The sequence below is a fragment of the Contarinia nasturtii genome, unplaced genomic scaffold (genome assembly GCF_009176525.2).
Source record: "Contarinia nasturtii isolate CC-2019 unplaced genomic scaffold, AAFC_CNas_1.1 Cnas_scaffold_630, whole genome shotgun sequence".
NCBI lineage: Eukaryota > Metazoa > Arthropoda > Insecta > Diptera > Cecidomyiidae > Contarinia > Contarinia nasturtii.
Genome location: NW_022197981.1, coordinates 556,267 through 570,520, shown reverse-complemented (window position 1 = coordinate 570,520; position 14,254 = coordinate 556,267). Strand labels below are relative to the sequence as shown.

The 14,254-nt window shown below is 37.6% G+C and overlaps 1 protein-coding gene across 4 annotated transcripts in view; it reads left to right on the top strand.

The window, feature by feature from the left end:
* The window catches only part of LOC116340210 (serine-rich adhesin for platelets), a 72,704-nt gene that overhangs the window by 47,109 nt on the left and 11,341 nt on the right, over positions 1–14,254 (top strand). For 2 of the 4 annotated variants that reach the window (XM_031766560.1, XM_031766559.1), the window contains exons 3-4: positions 4,003–4,053; positions 4,608–13,850. In XM_031766560.1, coding sequence (XP_031622420.1) covers positions 4,003–4,053; positions 4,608–12,448 — 7,892 coding nt within the window. In that variant the 3' untranslated portion in view covers positions 12,449–13,850. The remainder of the gene's footprint in view (positions 1–4,002; positions 4,054–4,607; positions 13,851–14,254) is intronic. The other 2 variants (XM_031766558.1, XM_031766557.1) reach the window with 1 other exon arrangement.

Genomic DNA, 14,254 nt, shown 5'->3' with positions numbered 1-14,254 from the left:
ATTACACACTTGCTCTATTTCTCCTACCCGGAGACCCCTCGAACGACAGGCGCATACTACATTTAAAAAAAAAAAACTTCAAAGGCGTATTGCGAAAGCTCTCCGTACATATTTTTAAACACTGAAATTGTTATTATCGGTTTATATCCGGTTTTATAATATACTTTTTGTTTTGTTTTTGGTGAGATTGCCTGTATAGAGCGCGTTTGTACTTTCTGGCCGAGTTATTCGCACAATACAATGTTACAAATTATTTACTTTCTGCAATACCATGCCGCTTTGAACTTCGAATGCGTGAACCATCTTTTCTTTGGGATACATATGTGTAATTTAAATTATGATTCATTTTTTAACGTCTTTCTTCAACTATTAATTATTATCTATTTCTTCTTCGCATTTTTTTTCATTTCGAATTTATTATTTAAAAAAAATAAGGTTTGCGTTTACCTATTTTCGGCGCATTTCTATCTCGCACTTCATTTCATTCACTTTGGTTGCGTATATGCCGATTTTTCCGCCTGCTATTTAGCAATGTAGAATTAAATGAATTCATAATTATGTTCACATACACCACACACTTCTACTTTCAATTTTCACCAGAGTTATTAGCGCTTTTATTCTCTTGCACAATATCTCTCTCTCTCTCTCTCTCTCTCTCTCTCTCTCTCTCTCTCTCTCTCTCTTAATCTATCTCGCTGTTGAATTAAAGCTTTGAAAATACAATTGTTCATTTTTTTCGTAAAATGTGAATGTGATTTGATTCGCAGCGCATATTGCTTCCGCGCCACAATCTCCTTCTAATCTAGAATCACAATGCTCACAAAATTGATGGTTGCAATTTTTTCTGCTTGCACACACTCTCGCTTTGTTTTCCGCAGTCAATGTTTTCATTTTGATTCGTAAGCATGAAATTACTTGTGGCTTTTTTTTTTCTTCGCCGCAATTTTGGTTATACCGATGCAAACCATCGTCAAATTGAAGGCACCAAAAACCCCGATATCTCCAATGACTTCTTTCTTATCAATTTGATAAAATCCGAAAAATCGATATTCATTTTAAAAAAAACTGATATTTGAATTATTTTAACTTATAAGACGCCAATGAAACTTCTTTGTATTTGCGGTGAGTGTTTGGACCCATATGAACCGATCACAAGTTGCATAGTTTTCACAAAAAAGAAAGAACGCAATCACTTGTTTGGCTAAACAATGATCAATCTCTTCTTTTATTTTTAAACAAAGTTGAAATGTCAAGGAATCAATTTAATAGTAGCGGCAGCGTAGTTTAAGTTTTTTTTTTCTTGTTTTCATCGCTTTTTAAGCATCCATTTTGTTTTGATGCGTTGAATGTGTTTTGCAAGTAGATTTCGAGATTACGACAAGAGTCTCTCGCATCTCTTACAAAAGAGACGGCTATGCGATTAGCGAATGAAAAGAAAACATAAGAAAAGAGATGGAAATAAAAGAGCAACGCCGATCGACCTCTTAAGTCATTATATGGTTTTACATTAGCTGAATGAAACCGAGATTGAAAGGTCCAATTGCTAACGAAATTATAATATAGATTTAAAGAAAAAAAATGTGTTTTTCATTTCGAATGAAAGAAAAAGTGAATTGATTATTACCTATAAGCGAAGAGTGTGTTTGTTTGTGGGAGATAGTGTCTAATATGGTTGTTGCTTGAACATAATACTTCAACTTAAATATGCCTCCATATAATCACACTTTGAAAAAAAAAAAAAAAAAAACGCATCATGTGCTTTTGGAGTTCGATGATTTAAGCGAAAGTCAACACGCTTATCTCATTGCCAATAACAATGGAAAATTGTAAGTACACAGCAACAAAGTGTACAACATTTTTGCATTGTTATTCATTTCATTGCACAGACGATGATAATACAATGTACACACCATATGATTTTCGAGTCAATGCGCGCACCATTTGAACGAAGAAAAAAAGATGGAGACAATTACGGTGCATTATTCTGAGCGCCGATGTTAATGTCTTAGAGAATTTGACATCGAAAGTTTGGTTATCGCACATGATTTTTTTCCTCAATAAATCATACAATTACCTTCGGGCGAAAGTCTATGCAATAAACTTCATACAAACAAATTTATGTATGGCACAGTATATATTTCAAATAGTAATTTATCGACGAATTTTATTCAAAACATGTCAAACACATGAAAAAGTGGGGAAAGTGTTTGACAGCCATCGAGAAAAGGCCAGACCGATTTGAAAATTAAACCAACTGTTGCAAGACACTGAAAAAAAAGCCAAACCAATGTCATTTTGGTAACAATATCGAGATTTATTTCATTTGTCGTTTAAACTTGAGTCACTGTTATCGACGCGAACGGTGACTAAAATATATACGTCTCTATTATTTAATGCATAAATCAGTTTAGCACAAATGTCGCATACAGGAAAACACGACTGTTGTTTGACAAACAACCGCAATTTGTTCACAATAAAAAAAAATATAAACACATCACAAATCACGAACTTGTAAAGAAACCGCATTTGTCTTCATTTCAAATCCAACCAAAAAAGTGTTTCACTTTTTTTGTTTTATTTTGATCATATAAGACGTGATTTACTCCCTTAATAGACATTCACAGATTGTGCAACACACAAGTTGTGCGCTGTTTGAAAGGATCACATAATGACTGCTCAATTATGCATTAAAATTGCATTGTTTCCAAGGTGTTTGAGACAACAACAACAAAAACAGAGATATAAAAATGGGCTCAAGCTCGCCTAAAACTTGAATTGGCCACTTGAAATCTACAACAACAACAACGTCATTATCATTAATCTCGTTGAATGAAAGAAAAACGATTTTTCATGAAGAAAAAACGGTCCAACATACAATGCGCGATCAATGTTGTACAATATGTGGCGGCCGATCAGCGCAAGAACAACAGACCATTGTACACGTGAACACTGTACAAATTGTTTCTTTTTTCAACTCTTTTTTCATATCGATGTGTATAATTCAGTTGGTTATACATACTATATAGACCAATTAAAATTGAGGGCGAAAAAAAATGTGCGTTTGTTTTCGAGTAATGTTTTTTAATCGCTTGATTTCCGGCACACAAATCAAACAATTCTTCAACTTTTCACTTCAAATTATGCACGCAAATTCTAAATGATAAAAACAAAAAAGAGACGTCACGTTCAAATTCCCTTCCAATGGCTATGACTTTTTTTTGTTAACACATTGATCTTATTCAGAATAAGTGAATATTTCACTCGCTTTACATTGTTGCTTCATTATCTTTTACACTGTCTCTCGCTTTCCAGATTCGTTACGATAAGAAACTGAGAAAGAAAAAAAGAAGAAGCAAAAACATGAAGAGTCATTCAAATTATGAAACATGATCTGTAAACATCGGCATAATAACTCAATTTAACAGCATACACACGTACTGTACAGAATGTCACAATTGAGTAATTTGAAGAGGCAAATAAGAAAATACCGTGCGATAGATGTTCTTTGAAAGAAATCAAGATTTTCGTCGGTTTTCATCTAGATTTCAATTAGAGGCGAACACAATACATGATAGCGCATTGTTTTTTTCTTTTCGTAATTTTTTCGTTTCCATTTCAACGCATGACCCACAATTTTCGCAATGTTCCGTACAAATTTCTGGATGGCAAAAAAAATTGTGTTGCGCACTTTTTGTTTCATGTGAGCTCAAAAAAACATCAGAATTATGTCAGTGAAATTATTTTGGTTTTGGTTTTTGGGATAAATGGCGAGAGATAGAGAAAAATAATGATTGGCATAGCACATTTTTATTGTTGAGCTGAAAAACTTGTTCCGTTGCCACATTCCAAATATACTGAGGTCACTTCATCCGGCTGGATTTTTGATTACATACTTTTAGATTAGAAATATAGTCGAGCTTAAGCGATTTTATTTTAAACGTGTTTTTATATGCAATTAAAGTGATTAATTTTCATTCATGTTTTTTTTTTCATTTATTACAGAACACAATAAAGACCTTCAGCCAACGCCGTCACTTGACTCTGAAAAAGCAGGTATGTGTTTCGTGGCACAACGCCAATTAAACTACTTTTCTCTTGGCTCCCATTTGATTAGAGAAGGAACGTGATCGGTTGTAAAAAGAATTGATTTTAATCTCAAAAAACAAAAATTATCCAAATTGTACAGAATTTCTTTCTTTCTTTTGTTCTTTCAAATACTATTTTTAACGCTATTTTCTTTCGTTGTATGTAAAATAGGACTGATTTCATTGTTTTTCTCTTTTTCTTCCTTGGATTTAAAAGATTTACATCGATAGAATGTTCTTCTTTTAAAAAAAAAATCCCATTTAATTTTTGCTAACCATTTTCCTTTCATTCTTTTCGTGTCTGTTTTTTCTTTTTATTTCGATTTCAAATTTATTGAATGCCTTGAGTGTTTTTGTCATAGAATTAAGTGTACTTTTTTTAATTCGATTGAATCCTTAAATTTTTATTTCTTACTCTCTCTCTCTCTCTCTCTCTTTTACACACAAAAATGAACAAAAAAACCATTGCACATTTTGTACATATACTTTATACATATATATATATATTAAACTACTGTTTAGATGTAACAACAATATTGTTAGTGGATAATAATAATCGGGCGGCACATGGACGCTTTCTCAACGTTAAACCGGCTGTTGGTCTGCTCACATCAACTGCACGCACGTTCATCCAAGACGGCGTGACAACTGAATATGCGACCCAAGTACTTGGTAAAACCATTGACAATGGACGACTTTACGCACAATTACTGACGAAAAGCTCACGCGTTGTATACAGTAACAACGCAAATAACAATGACATTGACGCAACAGTGACAGTGGCCACAGTAACACCGGCCAATGCATACAATCAAATTATACCAACACAAGTGATTGGGCCGGCCATTAAATACGCGGACAATACATTGACCATTGGAAATTCAGACGTAAAAAATAAATCAAATAATAAAAATCAAATGACTATCAATTTAACGAAAAATGACGATGACAATGTGGTGACATTTATTAAAAATACCGACTATATATCGCCGAATAATCCAAGCAAAGCGTACAATGTGCATACGGTCGCCGTGAATTCGGTGAATTTTGGTTCGGGTGAAGATATTGCATTTGAATTGTTACCGCAAAGTTTGGCACAAGTGCGTATACCGATTGAAGAAAAAGCCGAAGTTCGGCAATCGTTTAGTGTTTCAGAAAGTAGCAGTAGCAGTAGCAATGGTGGTGGTAGTGGAAAGAATGCTGAATATAAGATTCAACTTAGCCCAGAACGAGTGCGAACATCCATTGAATTGCCAACATTTACCGTACCAAGTGGTTATACATTTGAGGATATTGATTCCGGTTTTTATGGTAGCTTGGAAAATGCAGCCGATAATAGTGAAGAAATTTCACAAGAAATACAACAAAATCGAATTGGTAAACAATTAACTTCGATTCAAATTCCGATTGCTGGTTTTACTGAAGAGGAAAAGCAATTGCAATCGGTGACATATTATGGTTTTGCTGATTTTACAACCGTTGTTGGTAATACGGTGATTGTTTTTTCACCGAACACAGCACCGCCCAGCATTGGTAAAGTGACTTCGATCAAAGGTGAAGCAACACTTCGATCTCGCATCGAACCAACACAAACGGTTGAACAAAATCAAGTAATTGCACAAACAAAATTGCTTGCATTAAATTCCATTGAAGAATATAATCGAAAAAGTAAGGCCGAAACAACAACAACAAAAACAACCACAACCACAACCACAACGACAAGCACAACGGAACAAACAACCACCACCACCGAATCTCAAGAAGTTGATGAGATTCTTACGCAAAAAGTATCGTCGACTGATAGTAGTACTGAAACGGCTGAAGAGCAAAGTGCCGAAGAATTGGAGCAAAAATCATCGATTTTGGCCAAAGAACAAAATTCATTGAAATACAATTTGTCGCCGAGCGTCATTGAAGCGAGTGAAATACAAACACAAACCGAAGAATTGGCAAAAACGCCAACCATTCAAATTGTTGCTGCCACAACAGCAAGCAAAGCTCCGATGCTTTCAATTCCATCCGATGAGGACATTGCAAAAATATTTGCATCACTGGCGGCCAAAGATAAAACAGACGAAACTGTTAGCAAAGATACGATTCGTGAACAAACGGCTGAAACCTTAACTGGTGCCACAACAATTTTCTTTGAAGATGATCCATTCCAATTATTTGCATCGGCCGAAAAGGAGGCGGATATTAAACCAAGCGCAACTGTTGTTACCGCAACCACTGAATCAATTGAGGTAACCACAGAAAATGATGGAAATGTATTGACCACAACCGAAAATGTAGCGGAAGAAAACACTTCGGAACCAGTTCATAGCGCTGAAAGTGAAGAAACAGACGATGAAAAACCAGAAACAACCACCGATTCGGCTGAAGAATATGGCGAAGATCTAGAATGTGAAAAAGGTTATATTTTACAACATACAACCGTTTATAAAACATTGTCATATTTGACAACATTCTTTATTCCCGATGACAATGATGAAAAAAGTACATCCACTCATATTGAATCGAATGATGTTGTTCGAACGGATATTCTTATGACATGCACATTGAAAGCCGAAGCGATCAAACCAACGGCTGTTGAACATGTGGAGTTGAAAACCAAATCCGTTGAACCAATAAAGATAAGTTTGAAAGAACGAAATAGATACTTGAATCGCGTTAAAGACACAACAACGCCACCACCGACCACAACCGAAGAGCCAACTACTGAAAATTCAAGTGAATCGGAAATTGATGAAAATGGTTCGAACGTTGCAACAACCGAAAATGTTGAAGGTAATACTATTGAAGCAGTTACATTATCAGTATCATCATCAACCACCACCGAATCAACCAATGATTCGGAAGAAGATGAAATTGAACTTATTTATAAAACACTTTTCACCACATACACATATTTGACGACATTCTTCCATGGATACACGAGCAGTGTATCGAGCCGCAAAGAAGTAGTTACAAATATTGTAACATCAACATTGGATATGTCATTGATAAAATCAGATGCAGCTTTGGCCGATTTGGTGGCCAGCATGTCCGATAAAACGGAACGCATCGAACCAACGAAAGTGGCCAATGATGTAGGAGCAACACGAACCCATGCACGTAAAAAAGAACAAGCGATTAGTATTGAAGACATTTTCGATGACAGTTACGTTGAAAGTAATCTAAATCAAGCAACACCGATTTTAAGCGACGCTGCTATTGAAGCATCACAAATTGAGGGCTCATTGAAAACATTCTACACAACATACACTTATTATACAACCATTTTTGCAGATGGTGAAACTGAAATCGCTTCTCGTACTGAAGTGTATACGAACTTTGTTGGACCATCGGTAAAACCGACCAGTTTGGTCGAAGAGGATAAAATCTTCTCATCAAAGATAATTGAAAAAGTGAATGAAAAATTGAATGAAGTTGAAGATCAACGAAAGGATGAAGAAAGCACCGAATCATCAACCGAAGAAGATTTGGATAATCATGTGATTCAACCGAGCTACACTACAATGGTTCGATCGGCTGAGCGTTCAGCACAATCCGATGCACTCACAACAACTCAAGCCAATGATGATGGTGACCAGGTTACCACCACCGAATCAACAAATAACAAAGTGGAGAAAAGAACCTCGGCTAAAGTGAAGAAGAGCCAAAAAGACAGCGACTATGTAGGTGATGAAGAGGCTGCTGAAGAGAGCACAATTTCGGTTAATAAATTTAATTCAACATTCAAAACGATTAAGTTACCCGATACAAAGCGTGTCGTTGAAAGTATCCGCAAACAATTGAATAACATTCTAGAGGATCAAATCAGTTCGGAGAGTCAAAATGAAGAGATCTTACCATCGTCAACATTATTGTTGCAAACGAGTTACACAACATTTACATATTTTACCACACAATATGTCGGTGATGCAAGTGAAGTTCTATCACGATTGGAAACGATAACAAATGTGGTGACAGAAACATTGCAGCCAACACAAACAATTGTTATTCCACCGGCTGCATTAGCCGATGAACCAATTTTGCCAACCACATATTTCACAACATTTACATACTGGACAACATTATTCAAAGAGGGTGAAGTGGTTACCTTATCAAATACAAAGGTCATATCAAATGTTGTAGCACCAACCGCATCCACATTGGCTATTGATGAAATTTTCCCAACGGCACGTGTTAAGCCAGTGAACGCAGTTGCACCAAGCATTGTTGTCGCATCACCATCGACCGTCGAAGCATCGACCGAAGACAATGCAGAAACGGAAAATGATACCCAAAAACCAGCGGCAGAAAATGTGATTGAAGCTAGTATTGTAAGTCCAACACAGGTATTGGAACCAACCACATATTTCACCACGTATACATACTACACGACGTCATATGTTGGTGACGATACAGTTTTGAATAGTCGCTTCGAAACGGTTACAAATGTCATAACGCCATCACTTGAACCAGTAGCAATGGTGGCCACAGTAACGCCAGCCGGTCGTGCCATCAATTTGGACAATGTAAAATTAAATCAAATTATCGATGGCAAAGGCGAAAAGAAATTTACCAAGGATAAATTGACGGAGAAATCAAAAGAACCAAGTGTTGTTTCATTAAATGTGGGTAAAATTGTTGATGCCGAAGGTATTTCGACAATATTCTATACGACAAAAGCCATTGGAACCTATATAAATAATGCATACTCGCAAATTACCGAAAAAACATCATCGGTGAATGTTGATGAATCGAAAAAGAGTTCAATATTGGAGGCAACACCAAATTATGCCGATAATAAACATAAAACGGGTCTCGTTCGTTTGATCGATGGCAAAATTGTGGCCAATCACACAACCACATTGTATCAATCGAAAGTGATTGGCACAATTATCGATAATCGGTATGCACAAATTATCGAAAGCACATCGAGTTACATCATTGATAAGACTCAAGAGGCCAGCATTGCACCGACAGCAACAAGTACAGCAATCAAACCGACCGAAGCGGTGATTAGTCCGACATCGGCCGTAGTTGAAAGTTCATTAAGTGACTCACACAGCGATCACGAAGGCGACGACAATGAGGAGCACGATGAACATGATGAAGATGAGACTGATGAAAATGGACGGAAAAAATCACGACTTACATTTACCACGAAAAAACCGAAATTTACACCAATAATTCGACCATTTGTCTCACGAAATCGACCAACATTCGCACCAAAACGGAAGAATTTATTGGCCAGCAGCGCAACAATTATTACACAAAGTGATTTTACACCGACAATTCGTGCGACACCGGCAATTGGTAAGGCCGAAACAAGTACAAGACGATTTAGCGGTGGATCAAGACGTGCAAGCAATGCACCATATCAAGCAAACGCATCATCGGCAACAGCAACACCAGCATTGGCCAGCGGTTCAAAGAGATTTTCACGGTTGAGAACGAGCTCAACGGGTCCAAGTGGACCATCATCAATTTTACCAAGCGCAAGCGGCAGTGCTCGTGTCATTCGTCCATCATCCGTTCGGCCAACACAATCGTCCGGTTTGATTGGCAGCTCACGACGTGTTGGCAACTTATTCCGTTCGAGTTCGTTGAACGGAAATCGTTTGAGCATTTTACCAAGTTCGGTTCGTTTCCGTGCCAATCCAACGGTGACGCCATCTTTACGCGACAGTACAACAACCAAAGCACCCGAACTGGATGATGGAATCACCGAAGCCATTGAAACGAATCCAGATGAAAACGAAAACAACGATGAAAATAAAGAGGAAGATGAAGCAATAAGTACAACGACAGAGAATGCACGTCGCAATCAAAATCCATTGCTTCGATTCCGTAGACCATTAACATCCGCCGGAGCCGGAAGTCGTTTTCAACCAACAAGCACCGCACGTCCAAATCCCGTATCAGTTTCAACACGACGCACACCATTGTTGCAACGATCACGGTCAACACAGGCCACAACAACGACAAGCACAACATCGAAACCAAAACAGAGATCATTCCAAAAACCAGCCAGTTTAGCTGCACTCACAAATCGACCACGCACTTCATCGAATGGTCTGTTCCCGCCGCGTGCTCTATTCAAAACGACCACCGAAGCAAATCAAGAAGGAATCAATGATGTTGCCAACGAATCAAACAATGACGAACATATCGCCGATGAGGGTAACGACGAAATCGATGAGGGTGCTGAAGACACCGTTGACCCTGAATATGATGGACACAATCGTCGTGATAAAAAAGCGGTTTTCACACCACAGTCAGCATTGAAGAGCCCTAAACGTACAAAACGTCAAATTGACTATGGAACACGAACACTTTCACGTTATCGTCGTCCCACACAAAATCAAGCTGCCACATCACAAGCTGCACCACGCAGTAGCCACGATGATGTTTACTATGATGAAGCTGAAGTGCCAACACAACGACCCAAAACACAAAACACACGTTACACATCACGTTATCGACCAACAACCAATGAAAATCATGAATATCAACAAAAGAGTCAACCAGCCGCTGCTGCCGCCATCAATACGAATAGTCGAATTCGACCGTCAAAAACGGCTGCTAAACCAAGCCGTGCCCAGTTTACATTGCGAAGTGGCGGTGAAAAGGAGGTGTCAAACAGTTATACACCAACCAATAGCCGATCATCGAATTTTCGTCGAACCCAAAACATTGGCGCTAACACAAATGGATATGTACCACAAACGTCGGCTCGCCGAAAAACATTACCAACATCATCATCGTCGACATCACGAACCAATAAATCACGATTAAGAACCTATGGCAACAGTTATCAAAATGATAACCGAAATGGCCGCGGTCGAACAAATACCGCTCCAAATTCGCGTGGCACAACGAGAGGATCGACTCGTTCACGGGGTCGCATTACAAGCGATGCCATCGATTATGAATATATTCCAAACTTTGACGGAACCATCACCGTAACGCATCACATCCCGACTGAAGTAACAATTCCGGTTGTAAATGGCCAAAATACTGACTATAAAAATGTTATCACCGATAAAATAAGCACCGAAATTCTTGGACCTCAACAATACAGCACAACATCACGAGCATATAATGGGCTTACATTGGTTCTGACCAGTGAAGCAACAAATATTGTCAAGGGTGCAACAGAAGTCACCCAATTTTTCTTAAAAGAAACGCCAACAAGTTCGGTTACATTCACACCGACACAAATAAATCGCCGTAAAACATCATATTCTCACATTGTTCCAAGTACAGTGTACAATGTTGAACCGGTTGTATCGACAATGCAACCGCAAATTTCGGCCGATGCACCGTTGGCAAATATTCTATTATCACAATTGTTGCTGGGCAATTTGGGTGGTGCACTACCGCAACAACAACAATTATTGGGTTTGGGCGGTCAATTGCCATTCAATCCAATTCAAACGACACAATTGGCACCAGTTACCGACTATAAAACACGTTCCACAACCTATGTGACGACATTATCAAATGCCGAACCAACCATTCTAACCGTTACATTCCGTGGCAAAGAGATTTTGACAACAATCTACGATGATAACGTAAATGTAATTACAGCCACCGAATTTATAACCGATACAATTGTAAGCACACCAACACAACAACAAGTACAACCAACACAGAATATCAATAATTTGTTGCTTCAACAATTGTTGGCACAACAGCAACAGCAACCATCGTTATTACAATCACATCAGCAAAGTCCATTGAACATTTTAATGAATATTGGCGCCAATGTTGATATGGATAAATCACAAAGTTTGCTGCAAGATTCATTGTTGACGCTCGGCAAAGAAACGCCGCACGATTCATTCAACGACAATAAAAATAGTAAAAAACTTGACATTGACGAACCACTTGATGATGACATTCGTAATGATTATCCCGATTTGGAATCGTATGAAAATGAACCAAAAACGGAAAAACAACGACCACCACAGCCACCATCTTTTCTACAAAATAAACCGAAAAAAGTGGCAAAACCGACGCCGCTTGAAACCAGCATTGTCACACTTTATGTGAGCGGTCGAAAACCGGGCGAATTCAGTACCGTACTGTCAACGGTGATCACAACACCCGATGCATTGCTTCAAAAACGCGCGATCAATGAACAAGTGGTGGTGAAAGCATCACAATTACCCGATCTAAATGATGTGTACAATGCAGAAGGTAGTGACATTGACGAAATTTATATGCCAATCGCTGCGTCGACAAACGATTTAAATTTCATCGAGTCTAGTCAGAATGGTATTGAATATGGTGCACCAGCCGAAACACAAAGCCTTGAAAGTATTCTTGGCGATGTCAGCAACTATGTTACGAAGTCTTTTTTATTGTAAGCGACCGTGATGAAAATGCCCCGTTCATCACTTCAACGGTCGTTTCAAACAATGCAGTCGACGAGTCAGCAGCATTAGGGGACATTGAAATTGTATCATCAAATCAATCATCATCGCAACAACAACAACGAAACAAACGTGATGCAACAAATGCCAACGATGATGAATTGCCAGTAAATCAAGCGAGTTCAGTGGCACCACAACGACAACGCAAAATCAAAAAATTCATTAGAAAAATAGGAAACAATCCAAATAATACTCTTAGGAATATGAACGAAACGAATGACAAAGTAAACATTAAACGTAGTAATAACGAAAATACTCAAGATGAAATTAAACATGAATCGAATGGATCGGGAAATCAGATAAAACCAAGCAAACGACGAATTATAGTGCCAATTCGAAGGACTCGTTTGAATCCATCAATAAAACAACAGCAACAACAACAAGAACCGACATCATCATCAACAACAACAACAACCCAATCAACACCATCGAACATTGATTCGAGCAACGAATCAACCAATCGACATACCCTTTCAACTGAACAGAAGAAGAAACTATTCATAAAACGTAGACGCATCACACCAAAGCCATTAATTGCACTTGAACCATCCATAAACGAAGCATCATTATCATCAACATCATTATCCCGTGAATCGGTGGTTTCCAAATTGGCCACACCAATTATATCACTGGAGCTCAAGCCGCGCCTAAGCACTGTACAACGCACATACACATACGTTGTTACCCGTGTACATGATAAACAATCTGAAACGATTTCATCAACATTTGTACGCGATCAAATTAAAACGCTTACCGACACCATAACACATACTATTCTGAACATTCAACCAACTGAAACACTGAAAATCTAATTTTGCTAAAAAAAAATAAAGAAGAAATGACAACAACAATACATATACAATTCAAAGCGTCGAGACGATTATTGACACCACATAAACAATCGAATCAAATTAATGCATTCAATATGATATCACACAAAACCAACGACATTTTTAATGACTTGAACGATACGAAACAAAACAGAAATGAATCCACACAAATTTCGATGCAGACGATGACACTGCGACAATAATAACACATTGTATTATATTGACACGGACATGCCAAAAACCAAGCAGCATCTTCTTGTTGTATTTCCCTTTTCGCGGTGGATCGGTTTATTATCGCCATTTAACCAACTTAATTTTATATTCAACCCGCTCTCTACTACCTACTCTACAAAATAACGTTTTTGTACAGTTTTTAAACGATCAAACAAACAAAAAAAATCTCGATCATCCAGATGAAAATTCGCGCATGAACATTCCTTTTGTTTTGTAAAAAAAACACACACACATTCACACTGAATTTGTACATAAAACTATATCCTGTACAGGTGAGTGATAAATTAGTGGCTCACATCTAGAGTCTATGTATATGTAATTAGCTAGGCATCATTTCAATCATTTCAATCAATTGAATTCTTTCGGCTTGGGTTCTGGTACGATGAATATTCGATTTATGATCTGGGAAGGTAATTCGCTTGTGAGAAACAACGATTTAATCTAGACGTCCAATGTTAATTTGTCACAATGAAAATTGAATGAATTGATTGAAGTGAAAATAATTTTAAAAATTTAGATATGACATGACACACACTCACACACACACATACATACACATATAAACTAATTTACTCATTACACTTAATACATCTTTTTTTTACATAACACATTTAGATCAATTTCGTAAATAAATAAGATCCAATATATTTTTTCGAAGTACCAAAATTCAAACTTC